Source organism: Siniperca chuatsi, linkage group LG5 (genome assembly GCF_020085105.1).
Source record: "Siniperca chuatsi isolate FFG_IHB_CAS linkage group LG5, ASM2008510v1, whole genome shotgun sequence".
Lineage (NCBI taxonomy): Eukaryota > Metazoa > Chordata > Actinopteri > Centrarchiformes > Sinipercidae > Siniperca > Siniperca chuatsi.
The window spans coordinates 27,555,358-27,574,584 of record NC_058046.1 but is presented as its reverse complement, the minus strand read 5'-3'; the positions used below and the strand labels follow the sequence as shown (position 1 = coordinate 27,574,584).

The window sequence follows — 19,227 nt, the reverse complement described above, 5'->3', positions numbered from 1 at the left end:
TGACCATGTAACCACAACATCTCCAGTTCAAGTTTGGCTGAGGACCTCTGTTGCAATATCATCCCCGATCTCTCTGCCCTCATTTTCTCCAGTGTTTCTGTCTAAAACTCAACCATTTCTTTCAGCTCACCACAAATGGTGATTTCTTTGCTGTGGCAGGTGGAGATGCGGTTGATATTTGGCAACATCCGGAGCTGTTTCCACGTCTCAAGCAGGAGCTGGAGGACGTAGCGCGAGTGCAGCTGCTACTGGGAGAGAGACTTGTTAAGGTTTAAGGCACAAACGCATGAACAGGTAGTCATACTGCAGCGTTTGGTAACTGCTGTGATATTTGAATTCATGCATACATGCTTTTTGTCCTTTTTTCTTGTACAGAACTTGCAAAAAACAAGGATAAGACTAATTAACTAAATAAGACAAATGAGCAGCATTGGCTTCATTTTTATATAAAAACAATTCTCCAAGATGCAGTCGATTTGGGTTTTTTTTTTTGGAAATTCTACTCAACAACAAAAACCCTTGTTGTTGAGACAGCTCAGACTTCTTCTTAAGCTCATAAACATGACTGTAAGGGTCAGTTTCTGTGGGAGAATTTGGGGTGACTTTAGGGGTTTGGGTGCAATAGACTCTGGGTCTTTGGTCTGACACATGGTTTTCACAAGGGAGACACTAAGGCCTTGTGTTGCTGTTATTTTGGGTCAACAGGAGCCAGCTGTCTGAGGTCTAGATTAGATGGGCCTTGAAGCAGACTCCCGGCCCCCTCCGGTTCTGATAGTTAGACACAGAACCAGTCTCTGTTTCAAAGCTGTCTCCTGATTTATGATATGTATGTCCCTCCCTCTTTTTCCACTATAAGAGTTGAACGTACTTCCATGCAAAGTTAGGTATTGTGTTGGCTGTGCCCACGTGTACATGCTGCCTCAATGCTTCTCTGTCGACAGATCTGTTTGGAATAAATCCGTAGAGTCGTGTAACGACAACTGGGGCTCATCGAGTCATTCTTTTATTCAACTGAGGACACATCTTCAGACAGTTTCATACAGATACGTATGAGTATTTTCTCATGCAGATAAAATGTACGGTATCCTCCAAGATCACAGTTCAGTGTGTGATATCCAAAGAACAGAGAACACACATTCAGGCACAGTAGTCACAGTAAAATGTCTTTTTTTTTATAGATTATTTGCCTTTCTTGGAAATTGTCAGACTTAGGTTTAATATGAGGATTTAAATGGATGCTGGTCATGTTATTTCTGGTCCAGTAAAATACAGAAAGGAGCATCTTCAAAACCATTTCCACCTCATTTTGCTACTAAACTGAAAGGTTTTTAGAGACTGGACTGTAAAGCAGTGGTGTGCGCCTACTTTCTTGTTCCTGAAGGCCTCCACCAGCCCGACCGCCTGCTCCACCGTCAGAGGGAAGGTGAGGTGAGGTCCCGAGTAAATCTCTGGCACCTCGATGTTCTTGTAGCAGAAGTACCTCTCCCACTCTGCGTCCCGACAAACTTCGTTCTCTCTGAAGATGTGTGAGATCAAATTTCCTGGAGGGAAGGTCAAGACGACAGTTCAAACTCAGAGATTCGGTTTCACAGAAGGAAAAGTTTGTCAGCTGAGGTGGAAATCTTACGCTCATTGCTTGAGGGCGTGAAATTGTCCATGAGGTAGCCGAGGAAATTATAAAGCTGCACAGGGAGGAGACGTGGAAGATGAGCTGTTATTTGTATCATTGCTCCATAGCAAACATACAGAAGTACACTGGATCATCTCTGGTGGTTGTCTCACCTTTATCTGAGCCTGTTCTCCAGAGTATTCGATGGACTGGAAGATGTGCCAGGTGTATCTCCGTCTCATCTCTGTGCGGGCTACATACTGACGGTACCATCGCTGAATCAGGACAGCAGCTTTTATAGCTGAGACACAAGAGCACAGACAACAGAGAGGTGAGCAGAAAATACGTCACTGCTGAGAGGACAAATGCAGCAGTGAAGAGTAACTAAGTACATTTACACTACCCATTGGCATCGGCAAACTAATTCTGTTATTATAATCCAGTATTATCTTCCAGAGCAAACATGAACATGAAACATGAGCTCGGCAGATTGGTCTGGTTCCCAGGCTACTTACTTTTTACTAATAATTTAGCACTTTTACTTTTGACAGAGTATTCCTACAGTGTGGTATTGAGTACTTTTAAGTAAAAGATCTGAGTACTTCTTCGACCACTGGACATATGCAGTGCGCTCTAACATCCCGTAGAGCTGTGAGGTAACTCAATATTATCGTCTATTTATTTTATTTGTCAGTTATTGTTTACATAAGTATAATTTTACTGAGAGCACACTCCACAACAAGTTGAAATTTCCTCCATGACAGAAAGTATGAATCCTGCATGCTCATAAAAATTTCAGCAACTGGAGAATCATCATCTTGGAAACATTACTTTTGTTTACACACTTATTTCTTATATTTCTTATCATTTTCAAACTTTTCAAGCAAATGCACCTAGTTTGAACTCAGTGTCTGATAAACCTTCTGGAAATTGCATGAGAGAGATATTTCTCTTTGGTACTTTTTAGTTTTTTGCTGAAGAAGATTTTGTCTCCAGTTTGTTTACTTCAGTTCCATCTGAGTAAAATATCTATAACAGTATTTTTCTGCTTAAGCTGGACATTGGATTTTTCCACCCAGATATGTGTGGTTTGACCCTAACCCAAGCAACAACACCAACAAACAAGGTAAGACAGGCTTACTTGTGACGGCTGCACGCAGCAGAGCAGAAAGACGAGAAGTGCAGTGAGTATATGGGAGATCACAGTTATTGTGCAAAGCAAACAAAACAAGGTACACAACAAGAGAACCCTGAAGTTTTCTGTGGTGATGATTTATTTAAATCTGAGAAGGTTAAGAGAGATAAACAGGTGTATCAGCGTCTGTTTGAAGGATCATGGTTACCTTTTCTGGAGTGTTTGTGGAACTGGTCAGACTTTGTGACGCCACATCCCATGACTGTTCCTGTTCAAAGCACCAGACAAAAAAGTACATTTAGGTCATTTGTCTACTAGATTTAACGTATGAGCAGGTATCTTAACAGTATTGCTGAGGTACTACAAGATGAATTCCAAACTGCTGACTTCTTGGAGTCACAAATCTGACTACGCATTCATTTTCAGGCTGGTTCACGATACTCCACACACATTTTTAAATAACCCTGCGACAGTCTTGGCCTCTAAGAAACCCCTTTCATTCACAGAGCAAAAAGTTGAAGCGTGAAGCTGGAGGGCGTTCGACTTCGTGCCCTTTTAATCTCGTTATCTGCTGGTTCACTCCCAACCTCTGTGATTGACCTCAATCCTGCAGCAGAGGACTGTTTTTGTCTGAATTCTACGAAGGCTTACATTAAGCAATCCATTAAACCGAGAAGGCAGGAAATATCTTCACAACCTGAAGTTATTTTGATGAAATGGAAAATTTAAGACATGAAAACTACATTATTAAATGCCCTTCTTATGTTTTAGGTAAACAAATGATGCCTGAATTACTGTTTACAATCTACAAGACCAAACAAAAGATTCAGCATTTAAATCTGAACATTGTAGATTTCATCCAACTGTGTTTGCACATAACTTTCTTGTTTTGCAGGGCTGGTTTTGGCCTACTTAAAGCAACAGATGGGTGGCTTTCGTCACATGTAAAGGTATTTAGCAGCAGGCTAAAGTCATCCAATCAGAGAGGTTTTCTGACCAAAATCTTGCTTATCACAACACAGCACTGGACTACAAGGCGAACCTGGCATTTTAAGTGGACTAAAACAGTACTTGAGACTTATGACATCTAATTTTCTGTCTGTTTGGGGTTTTAGTGAATTTATTTAACCGCTATAGAAATCTACAAAAGTTACTCCACTGTCAGATCTTTAAATCAGCGGCTTACTTACGTGGTCACCTCCTCTATCCAGTCACCAGTTCCCAAGTTGTTTGGCTGTCAGTTCTTTGTTTCAATGAGTATTTAAACAACCATTTACTCTGTTTCATCCTCCACCAGTCCACCAGGATCAGGTCAAGAACTGCAGGATGTCAATCAGACCGGTCATTGTAGGTCGATGAACAGGAGCAGCGTCCAGTAACTCACCACAGAGGCCTCATGTCCAAATGCAGCTCCCTCGGTCTGTGCTGAAGCTGGTTTAGCCTTTAGTCCCTCGGTGTGATTGCATAATCTAGGCACCGGGCCACAAGTGGATTACTTGAGCTAATGACTTGATGCGACTAGACTGCTCTTTATATAGGAAGATGGCAAAGTGCAGAGGTAAACATAGGTGACAAGGAAGCCCAAAATCTGTTTTTGGTCTTAGTTTTGGAAGTGTTTTTGATTACAGGTGCTTTTTTTTTTGGAGTCCAGGATTGTGTGTGTGTGTGTGTGTGTGTGTGTAGTCAGGTGTGTTTTTGTTGGATCCAAACTCAAGCACATCCTCCAACAGGAATTTGTGACTTGTTTCTGATGAAATTTTACCTAATGATTAGTCAAATTAGGACACGTGCACACATCCATGTTTCACTGCGCAAAAGCACAACACCCCCCGAAAAAACAACTTACACTGATCATTCATTTGAGTATGTCAGTTATTTTACTGTTTCTTTTGACCCCTCAAATGTTTTTCTCCAATGTAAACACAATAAAAAGTAATAATCAATAACAAGAAGTAACTCCATTCAAAGTTGCCTTATAGTGCTGAGTCCCACAAACTTCTACTTGTGTATCACATATTTGTGTCTGTATATTGTCACTTGTAATGTTTCTGTTTATATTACCTGCCAAGGCACTACGGATGTAAATTAGCATTTTTGCTAAACTCCGGCATGTTTACACTCTGCCCCTGTCAAATAAATAAATAAAATCAACAGATAGGTATCCTGTAAGTGATCAGTAATTATGAATTACAATTTTTTTTTTTGTGATAAATCTATTATTTGTCGGTCAAAAAATGTCAAAAGATAATGATAAATGCACATCACAAGTTACCACAGTCCCGTTTTGTCTTTTTGTCTTTGTTTTGTTTGACAAAAAGACAGAAATTGATATGAACTTGATATGAAACATGGAAAAGCAAGCAAACATTACATTTGAGAAGAAATTTGGGGTATTTTTACGCCTGATTGGTTATCTATGATATGTGTATTAGAGCTATTGTATTAAAAAAATATGGAGGCAGGTGAGGGGGTAATATCTTTCGAGGTTAAAGTCGTAAATTTCTGAGAAATAAATTTGGATATTCTCTTCGGCAAACTGAATTCAGCAGCCTTCGGGGATGCATGGTAAATATGTTTGAGACAAACACATGACTAAGAGATGGATGTAACCCCCATTTCATGTGAGCAGGCTCCTCGACTTTTATTGTTTGGTCAACAGTGAAGTAGTCTTTCATAACACCCCACACACACACACACACACACACACACACACACACACACACACACACACACACACTGATTGGCTCTAGTTAAAAGTTAAACAAACAGCTGCAAGCATAAGTTGTCTTCTCCTGGATCTCATCTTTACATACTGAGACTGAACATCTCTAAATACTCAGGATTTGCAATTCTTCCTATGGGACTGTAGGACTTCTACTTCTCATTTTTAACTGGAAGATTCAACTTAACTCTCATTTCTGGGTAATGTACAAATCGAGACATGAATGAGACTGAAATCTACTTTTTGTGGATTACAGGGCACTTTAATTGATAATTGCATAATCCAGAGCAGAGACTTTGCTGTTGCCACTTCATATTGCCACACTGTAGTTTTGTAAGTCATATGAACTTTGGTCCAGAGACATCTTGACCTGATCTTAATAACTGACTGAGAGTCTGCTGGTCTGGCAGATCTTAATTTAATATGATTTGATTTACAAATGTATGTCAGATTTATTTTATCTCTACAGATTTGTTGAATTGATTGACTACTTTTGGCAGTGTAGTTATTTGAAGGTGCAACTTGTGACCATAAGACACAAGTATTTGAATCGTTTCCACTGCTGCAAAAAATACACTAGATGGCATTATTTCACTGTCTGCAGTGCAAACACAGGAGATCTGAGTTGAGGAAGACCTGCTCTTCAAACAATATTTACATTTTATTTAATACCTGAAATGTTGGTTAGACACTTTAACTTCAACTTTAATTAACTGCCGTTGACTGAGGTGCAATGTATTCTTCTTCTAGGTGTGATTATTTGGGTGCTCACGATTTGGGGCAAATAGTAGAAATGCATGCAGATGTCCAAAGGCTTTCTGGCACAGTATTCAAAGTTTCGACATTTAGGCCGCTAGTGACGGTGGTCATTGGCTCTGAACTGTTGCAATGACTTTGGTGAATGTCAGTCTCGTTTAAATAAGCTGTTTCATAATAGATTATCTTATCTGCGTGGAGGGTCCTCAGTGAAGGACATCTGCCGTCCAGCTAAGATAGTTTTCTCTGTTATTCCAGCAAATACAAGATGAGTGTCCAAGAATACTGGATTAAGAGCAATGGTGTTGCAGTCATGGATGGTAATACTGAGAGGTATGTAAAACGGTGCATGTCCTAAAGTGGAAAACAAATCTTTAACCATTTTCAAGGTGATTATCCTGTAGATTCGATCCACTAACCCTAACCCATTTGATTTTAAGCTATGCATCTAAAAATGCCGTTTATCCATTTTTGAACTTTAGCTCGTTAATGCCTTCTCAATGGCTTTCACAGCATCCCTGCTCAAAAGACTCTGTCAGACTCCACAAACTTAAAGACCCACTCCACTCTCATCCTCAACGGAGAGGCCACCACAGCTGAGCTCAGTGCAACATCAGCTTCAGAGAACCAGGAGACTCATCCCTCCAGTAACACCGAGGCACCGGCCAAACCTGCCAGATCCCCTGAGCCGGAGGGAGCTACTGAAGGACTTTCACCAGGTGACAGTCTGAGTGCAATGTTAGGAGAGAGGAACTAATCTGATGGGAAAATGGCCTCAAAAGTGAACAAAATGCTTTTTTACTTGTTGGTTTGCTGATTGTAGAGCACAGTGGTTCCCAATGGCTACCAGGGTCACAACAGTAATCTGAGGGTTTGGGAGATTAACAAGACAAGAAATAAGAAAACAATATCATTTCTGCTCCACAAATTATTTTTTTCTGACTTGTTTTTTATTGTGAAATTCATAACATGTTAAGAAGGAGACTGTGCTTTACAAAATAAGAAATGCACCAGTCTAATGGTGCGTCTAAAAAGCCTCGTGGTCATGAGTAAAAATCCCATGATTCACTGTACCAAATGATGCACCAAGATCTAAACAAAACAAAAGTTGTTTGCACAACTTTGTGCATCAGTTGACAGAAATGTGTGACCTTTATGAAAACAGTTGCAGTTCTGTGAAGTTGTTTAAAACCAGACTGAAGTTTGGAAATAAAACTTTACCTTTAAGTTAAGTACTTACAGCCACGAGCTTCGCTGTGAAGAGGAAAGAGAGGACCTCAGGTCAAAGAGCTGTAACAATAGATAAAATGCTGGAGGGCTAAAGTGGTGGGTGTTGTTGTTTAGTTTAGAGTTTAGTAGGAAGCTGACAGCAAGACAAAGCAGACTTTTCACTTTTTGCAGAAGAGCAAACAAACATTTAGCAAAAGGAAGGAACAAAAAATCAAAACCATCCGAGAGTTTTGGTGATACTTAAGAAGACAGAGTGAAAATAACGTTAAGGACAATAAAAAAAGAATGAAAACCAAATAACAGGAGGGATTTATTTTTAGCAAGGCCTTTGTGTACCTTTGGAAAACAAATACAGCATTATTGTGTCTGTGTTCTCATGCTCTCAATCTAGTCGTGTTAAAACCATATTACTTCTTCTAACCAAACCTGATTGGCAGGTAGGCATGGACATTCGATAGCTTCCTGTTTTGTCTCAGGTAACATCATAGCCTTCCCCTGTTCACTGCATAACCTGCTAATCATGTTGCTCTGGGACAGCCGGTGTAACAAACCCACAGGGGTAGTCCAGTGCTGTCTGCAGTCCTCTCATACACCTGACTCTTCTTCTAAGCTTGATGTGTCTTGGTGTGGTGCAGGTGTCTGCTTAATTTGACTTGTCATTAATGGCGGGTAAATCCGGCTGCCCCTGTTGTCCCAATACAGAAGAGCCCAAGGCAGTTCCCCTGTCGACTGCGAATGCAACAACAACTCTGGCCCCAGCTGACCAGCTATGGAGCACCAGCAGAGAGAAGGCAGTCAGGCTGAGAATGGAGGGCTCAGGCCCGGCTTCAGAGACTCCCATCACCATCCATCAGGCGTTCCTGGACACGTTGGAAACGTATGCGGATCATCCAGCCTTGGCTTCCAAAAAAGAGGACCAGTGGGTGACCGTGACATGGAGGCAATACTATGAGCAGTGCCGGGCAGCTGCTAAAAGTTTCCTCAAGGTTTGTTTATTTGTTTGGAAATATTTGGGCAGTGACACATGTTTTGGTATGTTGGCTCTCTACTCCAGCACACTGGATTTCCAATGAAACATTAACTTTTAGATTTAATTTAAGTGTGTTTGCTTGTTGGAATTGTTGCCTTTTTTATGAATCAATCAGCAACAAAAACTAGGCAAAGCAAATTCATTTATTGTATATAAGACAATTCATACACAGAGGCAGTTTCAGGTGATTACACTTAAAGGAACTAAGTGGACAAGTTGCCATAAGGTCATCATGTTAAATAATACGACACAAAGACATCAGCACTCACTCTGTCTCCCATGTTTACTTCTTTCTTGCTTCAGGAGCATTTTGCTTTTAGTCTGGTCTTCAGCAAATTCCCAACCTGTTGGCCAGTCAAGAACATTCCTCTGTTTGGCCATAAAAAGGTGTTGGTTGCTGTATTTGAATGTTTAGGGTCATTATTTTCCTGCATTGTCCTAAAACCGGGGGACTAGGGATAACACGTTCTTCAAGTTCTACATCCAATATGGATATGAAGACCCTCAAACACACTTAAAGCTGAAAGTCAGTACTTTGAAGTTATAGTCACTGTTTCATTTAAATCCAGTGTGTTGAAGTAGAGGCAAAACAATGAAAAACGTCACTTTCTGCCTACACTGTATGTAATATTCTACACTTACAAGCTAAACTAGTATAGCTGAAGTTTTTGATTCAGTAGAGGAATTCCTGTGACATGCACATGAACTGTATTTCAGGAATCACAGGCTACACAAAACGTCCAATTCCTGGCACCTGTTGTGTAAACAGTACCTCAGAATTGATTTCCTCTCTCACTGTAAACTCTGTGGTGTGAGAACGGGCTACTGAAAACACTTGGGTGTGTGAAATTCACAGCTTGTGTTACGTCTCCTGTTTCATGGACATGTTCGTGTCCCATGAGGTGGAGTAGCATTTGAAACGAGATGTAGGTCAAGAGTAACAGAGGCACTGTGCCGCTGTGTCATTAAAGATACATGTTCTTTAAAAAAAATAAGATTTTGTCTTCTTTTAGTTGGGGCTGGAGCGTTACCATGGTGTGGGGATTCTGGGATTCAACTCCCCCGAGTGGTTCATCTCGGACGTGGGCTGCATCTTTGCCGGGTAAGATCACATTTAAGGAACTGAGGTAGATACAGTTCTGTGTAGACTTTACAGTCCACTTTGTGCTTGAGATGCCTCAGCATTGTTTCACCTGACACTGCACATTTATCTCTGTCCATGCTTATCTCAAAGTTAATCTCTGCTCACACCTGTTCAGGCTGTACTAGTTTAAAGTCTCAGGAAACCTTGGTAGGCTTGCCATTTCTTCACTGCTTTCTAGAAAACTATGGACACAGCAAAAAGTATTGTCAGTATATCCAGCAGTTAAATAAGTGACATTGAACTTGTGTAATTTATTCACCTATTCAAAGACTTAAACTTACTGTACAACAAGAATTCATATACAAAAACATAGCTTTTGTGCGATTAACTTTAATTTCTGCAGTAGATGAAATATCCAGTGAAACAAACGTGAATCAATGTAAATCATTTAGGTTTGTTTCTACGATAAAATCCTAGTTGCATTAGTTTGAACCTCATTGTTAATACTGCCTCATTTGGCCAGGACACTCCTGGTTAAACTAAGGTTTAAAAAAAGAATAATGAATAAATAGAATAAACACTAACTTCAGTCGTTAAAAGAAATTCTCTCTGAAAATAGTGTGTGATTTTTAGCCAGTTTGTGATACAAACTGTAGGCAAATCCACAGTGAATCATCTTTTTATTCTGCTATTCTATCTGGTTTGTGCTTTAGGGGTTTAGCAACCGGCATTTACGCCACCAACTCGCCCGAAGCTTGTCAGTATGTGGCTGCCAACTGTGAGGCCAACATCCTGGTGGTGGAGGACCAGAAACAGCTCAACAAAATCCTGCAGGTTGGGAGCTTTATTACAGCACCGGGCCTTAGTGTGCCTGTAATAACTATTTGACAAGCTAGAAAAAAATCTGTCCTTACATGACTTTGTTTGATTTGTCTTTCTCAACAGGTTAAAGATCAACTACCTCATCTGAAAGCCATTGTCCAGTATAAAGGCGAGCTGCAGCAGAAAGCACCATTCCTGTATACAGTACGTTCACTCAGCAAACATATTGATTAAGCAGATAAGTCACATGGTTATAAAACATCTGAGTATACTGTATGTGATACCTACAGTTGCACCATTGAGCTTTTTAATGCAAACATTATCTTTAAATGTGACTGAGCTCAAATGTATTAAACTGCACTACACAGCAGCACTTTTTTTTTTAACATAATCTCTATTTCTGTAGTGGGCAGAGTTCATGAAGCTGGGAGAGGACGTGCCCGAGGAGCAGCTGAATGCTGTGATTGACAGTCTTCGGGCCAACGAGTGCTGTACTCTGATCTATACCTCTGGAACCACTGGCAAACCTAAAGGAGTCATGTTGAGCCATGACAATGTGAGTTATCTAGACAAACTACTTTCCTTTTGTTAGCTTTTACTGTTTTCACACAGCTTAACTGCTTGTTAAATGTTATTCTGTTCTAGGGCTGCAACTGACGATTGTTTTCACTATCGATTAATCTGCTGAATATTTTTCCGCTTAATCATTTAGTTTAGTATTAAGTCAAAAAAGTGTGGAAAAATGCCCGTCACACCTCAACTGTAGACACACCTCTAACTTGAACAGCTAAACCATACTACTATTGGCTCAACCAGAAAGTTTGATAAGATCTGGCAACCTTTTCTGCACCATTTTTTAAATTTAATTTAGGCTGATGTTGGCGTGTGTGTGGTGGGTGAGTATGTGTGAGCAGTTTGTTTGCTTGATTTGTATTGTGAAAATTCAAGAAAAATGTTTGAATAAAAAAACTCACTCTCCCACTTTTTAATGTGCAGCTGATATGGACATCCCGTAGGGCAGCTACCGTGTTAAATATTTACTACGGAGAGGAGGTGGTGGTCAGTTACCTGCCGCTCAGCCACGTAGCAGCCCAGATGTTTGACATGTGGATGTGTGTTTGTTTCGCCGTGACCACCTACTTTGCAGAGCCAGATGCCCTCAAGGTAAAGATGCCTACTGTTGTATAAAACATGGAATTAATAATGAAGGTTTCATATAATGACTATGAGCCCCATTCATTTTACAGGGCTCCTTAGTAAACACACTGAAAGAGGCTCGTCCCACTTGTTTCCTGGGGGTTCCTCGCGTGTGGGAGAAGATGCAGGAGAAGATGAAAGCTACCGGGGCCAAGGCATCCCCAATGAGGAGGAGTGTGGCGGCCTGGGCCAAGTCCATAGGCCTGCAGTACAACTACAGTGTCATGAACGGGTGAGACAGCTTTGTTAGAATCCAGCAAGAACACATGTCAGGTGTTTGTACCATTTGTTAATAACAATACCCCTTTTTATCTGGTGGTGATATGTGATACTACACATTTTCTCTTTATGATTGTTACAGTCTGTTCAAGGCACCATGCTGTCTAAGTATTGACACACTGCCACATACAGATGTTACCCAAACGTTCAATGTAAGATCGTGTTAACTTATTAATATTATCATGACTGGACCATAATGCTGTCTTAAAGCATGAGAAAAGGTTTTCTCAGACACTGGCATGACACTCGTCCCTATCTCATCAATGATCTTATCAATAATGGCGCCATCACTTCATTTTGAAGGGAATATTTAAAGGTTTTCATTCCAAAATGTTATACATAATTGATCAGGATAAAATATCAAACAAGACTAAGAGTCTACAGCCATGCTAGCGGCTCTGTGAGGCTGTTCTTAGACACAGCAGTGCTTTGAGCGAAATGCTAACGTCAGCATGCTAATTGTGTTTTCATTTCTTTAAAAGGTCCGGTGTGTAGGATTTAGTGGCATCTAGCGGTGAAATTGCAGTTTGAAACCATTTGAATACCGCTCGCCTCACCGTCCCGTTCCAAGTGTGTAGGAGAAAGTATGGTGGCCGCGAAACTCACAGAAAACGTGAACGGCCCCATCTAGAGCCAGTGGTTGGTTTGTCCGTTCTGGGCTACTGTAGAAACATGGTGGCCTCCATGAAAGGGGACCGTGGATGTATAATAAGATGACCCGCTCCCTCTGTAGATAAAAACGGCTCATTCTAAGGTAACGAAAACACAACAATTCTTATTTTTAGGGATTATACACTAGCTAAAACATACTTATAAATATTATATTCCATTTCTGGCAATAGCTCCTCCCAAATGTTACACACTGGACCTTTAAGGCTTGTTGTAACTAATAATAATAATAATTCTGTAATACCGTGAAACCGTGATATTTTCTAAGACGGTTATCGTACCGTGAAAATGTCAAACCATTGCAAACCTACTGTGATAGCAAAAAGTTTAGTGTGTAGGTCTGTCTGTAGAGCACTAACACCTCCCCTGACACTTTGGTCTTTGTCATATAGTTGATCCTCTAGTGTCTCCGAATCTGACGGGTCACAAATTTCAGTACACCGAAATCACAGCTAACAAGATTTGCGACCCTAATAATTAAAGTGGTTACAATTCATCCTGAGGGGGACATCAATGTTTATACAAAATTTCATGGCAATCACTCCAATAGTTGTTTGGGTCATTTAACTTAAACACCACAAATGTCAACCTCATGGTGGCGCTAGATGAAAAGTTAATCCAAAAATCAATCTATCCAACAGTTGTTGAGATACTTCTTTCTGGGCCAAAGTGGTGGACCAATGGACAGACCGACATTGCCTTCTCGGTGATGTTTCATTTTGGGCCCCTGTTCTTAATTCCTAACAAATTTTAACCTCAAAAATATAACTTACTTTATCTTTTGGGTTACAGGGAGAATCTGGTGCCGTGGGGCTTCATGCTGGCTAATAACCTGGTCTTCAAGAAGGTGCGTGCTGCGCTGGGCTTAGACCGCTGTAAGTACTGCTTCACAGGCGCTGCCCCCATCACCAAAGAAACTTTGGAGTTCTTCATGAGCCTGAACATCCCGCTGTTGGAGCTATACGGCATGAGTGAGAGCTCCGGCCCACACAGCGTCCCCTGTAACAACGAATACCGCATCACAAGGTCAGCAGCAAAGCATTATGGAACGTGTCAACTATAATTAAAATGCGTTGTTGATATGGATGTGAGAATACTTCAAGATGCTGTAACCTGTATTTTTCTCTCCAGTGAAAAGATTACTTAAAGGGGAACTAATCCACAGGTTTTTTCACATTTCTCTTTACAAGTGATGTCACTTGAGTCAGCGTGGGTTGGGGCTGAAGACTACAAGTTTGAAAATGAAAAAAATCTAGCGGTGTGGAGAAAGTGGTGAGCTACTAGCATCACCCAAATCTCTGACCAAACTGTTGGCGGTCGAGTTGCGTTGTGGGTAATGTAGGCACCAGGTTTTGACAAGGTAGACGAATGCGTGGAATAAAAAAGACAATATCTTGCATCAATTTTGATCCTTTTTTTTAAACTGTCCATCGTGAGTCAGACGATGTTAAATCGGTGGAGCACTCTTTTAAAAGTTGCACTTGACTATATTGTTATAGATTTCCTCCTAAATGAAAAAGTAGGATCCCATCCCCAATAACTGGTGCAATCCATATGAAAACTGTAAAAAACGTTCCAAACAGCGATCAAAGCATCATCAAGCATACTTATCATACATTTAAATCTTCAGTAACTAAGTTTTTGGCGACTAGGGGTCAACGAAAACAAGCTGTAAACACAAGACTGACATGTTATCACCCTATAAAGTTGCTAGCAAACAGTTGTCTATTTGCACATGCAGTAGATGCGGAGCAGCAACATTAGCCTTCATTTGCAGTCGTGTTTCAGGCCACCTGATGGATGTGAGTCCAATATTCACTCTCCTTTTAGCTCTGTTTTAGTCTCCACCATCTCCTGAGGGAAATATGTGGCTCTTTAGCTGCTAAATGCTCCACTGTGTTCACCAGGTAGCTGCTAACTTTGTCTGTCTGTTGTTTGGTGCTGGGCAGGTAGCGTACAATGGGTTTATCAGAGTTTATTTGCTGGGAACAGCTGCGGCCAAAAACGTTGCTGATGAGAGCCGTGAGAGTGAACCAACATAAAAGTTAGTTGCGGGCCGGAGATAAGGTGAATGAATGTTTGACGAGTTATGCAAATGTGTATATCTATGGCGGTCTTACATTAAGTTAAAGTCAAAATAGCTCAACGTAGGTTAAAGAAAATTAGTCACGTGAATTCAAAGTATCAAAACAACAAACGGTATTAAAAGATAATCAACAACCTTAAAAGAGTGCGGTTTCTCTACGGCATCTCTTTCCTTTGTCCTTAACCTCAAGCTCATTAAATAAAATGGCTCTAACACCCTTAAACCTCGCTGACTCTCACTGCAACCCAACATTATCAAACTCTCAGAACTTAATTTACTCTCCAGTGGAGATCCCAAAGCTTCCAAAGATACCAAATACATCAGGTTGATATATGGGGAAATGTGTATAAATGATGCGCATGACATCTGGAATATATACATTTAATGGACCAGTGCAGCCATAAAAACATGGAGTCTCAGGTTTGAACATTTCACTCAGTATAAACATCATATAGCTTCAAAGAAGAGTTGGAACAAGCTGAGACTGATACAGTCAGTTTGGAATAATATGATTTTTCCAACCTAATAGCTAAGGAGGGGAAGAGAAAACTGCATGTTAAATGGTTGAAATGTATATATTTTATAAATATTTTGCAGAATGCAACCCTGGACACGTGTATGAATATTTGTCTGCCTATAAGGATGGATGAGTCAAACAGAAAGCTGACTTCTCAACATTAGGTCTTTTGCCTCGTGGTATTTTCAAATCAGTAATTCCCAAACTGGGGGTTGGGACCCTCCAAGATAAATCTGAAGGGTAACAAGATGAGCAAAAAGGAAAAGAAAGAAAATAGATATTTGTGTTGTATGAAATTCTATGTTTTTAGACATTTCTCTAGTTTTTGCTTCTTTCTTGTGAAATACTGGACTCTTTCGTTTCGTCAGGCCTCTAAATGTCCTAATCCTGTTTTGTAAAGCACTTTAGGATACATCTTTGCATGGAAGGTGCTATAAAAATAAAGTTTTTATTGTTATTATTCTTATTATAACTTGTCTTGCGGGATTACTAGCAGACATTCATTTGTTTTTAAGATGTCACAAGCCAAAAAACTCTTTCACTGCTTTAAATAATCAGCCAGGTTTGTGTATTTTTACCTGTAAATGTTTTTCATAGTTTACTGACATTATGTTATCTCATTTATATGTGCTAAACTTCAAAGCAGGGGTGCCGTTGTAATGCAACTACTAGTGTAGGTCAGCATCAGGTCTAAAGGAGCATGTTGTTGACTTATGATTTGTCTTACCAGCTGTGGAAAGGTGATGCCAGGCTGCAAGACGAAGCTGGAGAACCCAGATAAGGATGGAAGTGGAGAGATATGTTTCTGGGGTCGGCACGTCTTTATGGGCTACCTGAACTCGCCTGACAAAACAGTGGAGGCTCTTGACGAGGACGGCTGGCTGCACTCTGGAGATCTGGGAAGACACGACCAGCACGACTTCCTGTACATCACAGGAAGGATCAAGGGTAAGCTCAAAAAAGCATGTTCTTAATTTGGGGGGGGGGATGCACTGCAAGAAGCATTTTTATTTTACTTATTTTTGGTATGAAACATGGATTTGTACAGGTTCACTCATCTTTGTCAGCTTTTCAGTGTTTGGTCCAAACAAAGATATGAGCATTTGGGATATCCCAGTAGTATTTATTTAAGAGTCACTGGTGGAAAGTAACTACGTACATTTATTCTGCATTATTTATTTATGTAATTTATCTGTACTGTACTTAAGGACAATTTTGAGGTACTTATAAGACTTGATACTTCAGGGAAATATTGCACTGTACTCCACTACATTTATGTGACAGCTGGAGTTACTAGTTACTTTTTAGATTAAGATTTCACATAAAAAATTATATACATGATAAGATTGTTAAAATGCAGCCAAATACTGGATTTTTTAACGGCGATACTAATATCGATATTTGGGAGAAATCTCCGATAATGATAACAAAGCATCTTGATACGGATTCCTTCAATTTGTCTTTTTGAAAGAATTGTGACCAAGATACAAACTGAGCGTGACATGTTACAGTAAACTATGTAATGGTGACACTGTTTCTAAATTACCTTAAACCTAGTTTAAAATTACGGTTTGAGGCCCTAAAGAAGTAAAATTATCCAAAATTTCACAAAAAACACAAAGATTAGAGAAAAGTCTGGAAAATGAATATGAAATTTGTGTAGCAGAACTTACTTTTTTCTTCTTTCCTCTCCGATTAATCATCTCACAACCACTCAGATTTATCTTGGGATGCTTTGGAGGGGCCCGACACATTGTTGTATTGGTACTTTTACTTAAGTAGAGGATCTGAGTACTTTTAAAGTTCTGAGACGGTAACTCATAATTACAGTAAATTCAATATGACATGAATGCAGCATAATTTACAATTAGATAAAAAAGACAAAGATCGCAAAACCTCACATTTGAGAAGCTTGAACCAGTAAATGCATTTTTGCTTGATAAATGACTATATAAATTATTTAACTAATCATTTCAGCACTACAAGACTATCGCACTTGTAGATTGCGAAAATGGCACATGCAACTGCACTTTTTTATTTTGAAAAGGTTTATATAATCCGATGCTAAAACACATAACTCTAAAACACATGTCATTAGCTTCAACAAACTTTGTTTTTACATGATCTTTTTTGTCTTTTTAGATTAGATTGAAAAGGAAGTTGGCCTTAAGAGTTGGGGGTGGTAACTTGATGATAACTGAATATTTTTCTTAAAAAAGGCTAAATCTGCACATAAACTCCAGGAAAACAACACAATTAAATGTTCATTGTGTTTAATTATAAAATTAGACGCTGAACATTGGCAAACAGGTGACACACTTTTGAAACTAAACTTTTTTGCTCTTTTTTGCACAGAGCTGATCATCACCGCCGGTGGAGAGAACATCCCTCCTGTCCCCATTGAAGACGCAGTGAAGTCCGAGGTGCCCATCATCAGCAACGCCATGTTGCTCGGAGACAAGCTCAAGTTCCTCTCCATGCTGCTCACCCTCAAAGTAACTGGGTCTCCATTCCTGCAGACAGTCACAGCTAATAAATAAATACAACAAATGCTATAATGACCCTTCTCTCTGTTTCCAGTGTGTCACGGACGACAACGGCGAGCCCACAGACGAGCTGAGCCCCGAGGCTTTGGCCTTCTGCCAGCAGCACAGCGTCACAGCAGCCAAGGTGTCGGAGATCATAGCCAATAAGGAGCCAGCTATCTACAAAGCCATTCAAGAGGGCATGGAGCGCGTCAACACCAGAGCAACATCCAACGCCCAGAAGATCCAGAAGTGGGTCATACTGGAGCGAGACTTCTCTGTCGGTGGAGGAGAACTGGGTGAGTTATTTTGCTTCATTTTATGACTCTTCCTTTTCGTGTTAAAACTGGAGCAAAGGTCTACACACAATAACAGTATTAAGGAACGAGGAAGTAGTCACTACAGTCGCTTTTTAACTTACTGTTAAGTTTAATCAGCTTTTAATCAAGGCCATGTCGTAATCAGACAAGCCTTGCAACTGTGCCGCATGCCAGAAAACATTCCAGTGAAGTTTGTTTGACTGCGATTGAATCTCTCCCTCGTCAACAGTTAAATTAACCCGCTTTCCTTTTTTTCTTGTCTGTGCAGGACCCACCATGAAACTGAGGAGGCCCATTGTTGTGAAGATGTACCAGGAGAAAATAAACGAAATATATGCAGTGGCCACGGGAAAACAGTAGACTGGGCTGCACAGAGATCAGATAATACTGAAGAGAAACTTTGGGGCATGTTTATGAACATTGTATTGTGCCCAGACGTCATGTTGAGAAATGTATACACCTCTTTTCACCTGAATGTTAAAAGTGCAAAAGAGCTTTGTAATTTAAGCGGGAAAAATCTTGATTCTGATTGTGTTGTATTTAATGGATTAGAGGTTTGTGCTGCTATGTTTTAATATGTCAAGTTTCTGTCGTCTAAGCTGTTAAATGTACATACAGTTTCAAAGCAGCTGTGCACGTTTTGTAAATGAAAACATCCAAATCAGAGCCAAAATCTTGCCACTGAGTGTACGGCATATACAGGTGAATTGTACAGTATCCTCAGCACTAAAGCTACATGCAGGGCGGGAAACACTGCCTGGTGTCCTCATTTAGGGAAGTTAACTTTTACAAAATACTCCCCATCTGGCAAAGTTGCAGACATTACCTCTAAAAACTGCCAGTGATGTTTGAATAAGTATTTTTATAATGTGATAAGAATATCAAAAGTCTGAAGTTCACCAATCACACGCATGTGTAAATTGTAAAGCATACATTTTCATTTGTGCTTCTCCATGTACAGTTTGACAAATATTGAAATGTTTCTTTTGTGATAGATGTTCTATGATTGTCAATAAAAAGTGAAGGATCTGGACAAATTAACCAAACCAGGTTCAAAAATGTGTTGGTTTATTTCTCCCACGAATATTTTAGGATTTTAGGATAATGACTTTGGTGATGCTTTGACTTTTCTTCAAGCGCCTCCATGACGTTGACATTTGAGGTTTTGAGTGAAACTATTGGATGGATTGCCATGAAGTTTGTTCATTCATGTTCACATCAGAATAAATTGTAATTTTAAAAATTG

The 19,227-nt window shown here is 40.0% G+C and overlaps 2 protein-coding genes across 4 annotated transcripts in view; one reads left to right on the top strand and one right to left on the bottom strand.

Moving 5' to 3' along the window:
* ppef2a (protein phosphatase with EF-hand domain 2a) overlaps positions 1-5,291 on the bottom strand; it is a 19,794-nt gene extending 14,503 nt beyond the window's left edge. Inside the window, exons 1-7 of the mRNA XM_044195387.1 lie at positions 3,935-5,291; positions 2,953-3,012; positions 2,751-2,759; positions 1,783-1,910; positions 1,628-1,682; positions 1,366-1,541; positions 131-245 (exon numbers count right to left, since the gene is read on the bottom strand). Coding sequence (XP_044051322.1) covers positions 131-245; positions 1,366-1,541; positions 1,628-1,682; positions 1,783-1,910; positions 2,751-2,759; positions 2,953-3,004 — 535 coding nt within the window. The 5' untranslated portion in view covers positions 3,005-3,012; positions 3,935-5,291. The remainder of the gene's footprint in view (positions 1-130; positions 246-1,365; positions 1,542-1,627; positions 1,683-1,782; positions 1,911-2,750; positions 2,760-2,952; positions 3,013-3,934) is intronic.
* On the top strand, positions 272-19,227 carry LOC122875834 (long-chain-fatty-acid--CoA ligase ACSBG2-like). 3 transcript variants are annotated; one of them, XM_044195384.1, is made up of 15 exons: positions 272-294; positions 6,481-6,555; positions 6,736-6,941; positions 8,158-8,438; positions 9,496-9,584; positions 10,280-10,400; positions 10,512-10,592; positions 10,795-10,944; positions 11,385-11,552; positions 11,636-11,817; positions 13,326-13,559; positions 15,867-16,084; positions 17,492-17,631; positions 17,717-17,960; positions 18,250-19,227. In XM_044195384.1, exons 1-15 carry the CDS (start codon positions 287-289, stop codon positions 18,339-18,341), a joined length of 2,289 nt encoding a protein of 762 aa, XP_044051319.1. In that variant the 5' UTR covers positions 272-286; the 3' UTR covers positions 18,342-19,227. The 3 variants fall into 3 exon arrangements, with proteins under 3 accessions (XP_044051319.1, XP_044051318.1, XP_044051320.1); XM_044195383.1 differs by having other exon boundaries at positions 8,155-8,438; XM_044195385.1 differs by lacking the exon at positions 272-294 and adding an exon at positions 5,532-5,666 and having other exon boundaries at positions 8,155-8,438.

Excerpts from the sequence above, each read along its gene's own strand:
- LOC122875834 (XM_044195383.1), top strand. Across the intron at positions 10,401-10,511 it reads AGCTCAACAAAATCCTGCAG|GTTAAAGATCAACTACCTCA; the intron begins GTTGGGAGCTTT and ends CTTTCTCAACAG. Across the intron at positions 10,945-11,384 it reads TCATGTTGAGCCATGACAAT|CTGATATGGACATCCCGTAG; the intron begins GTGAGTTATCTA and ends TTTAATGTGCAG.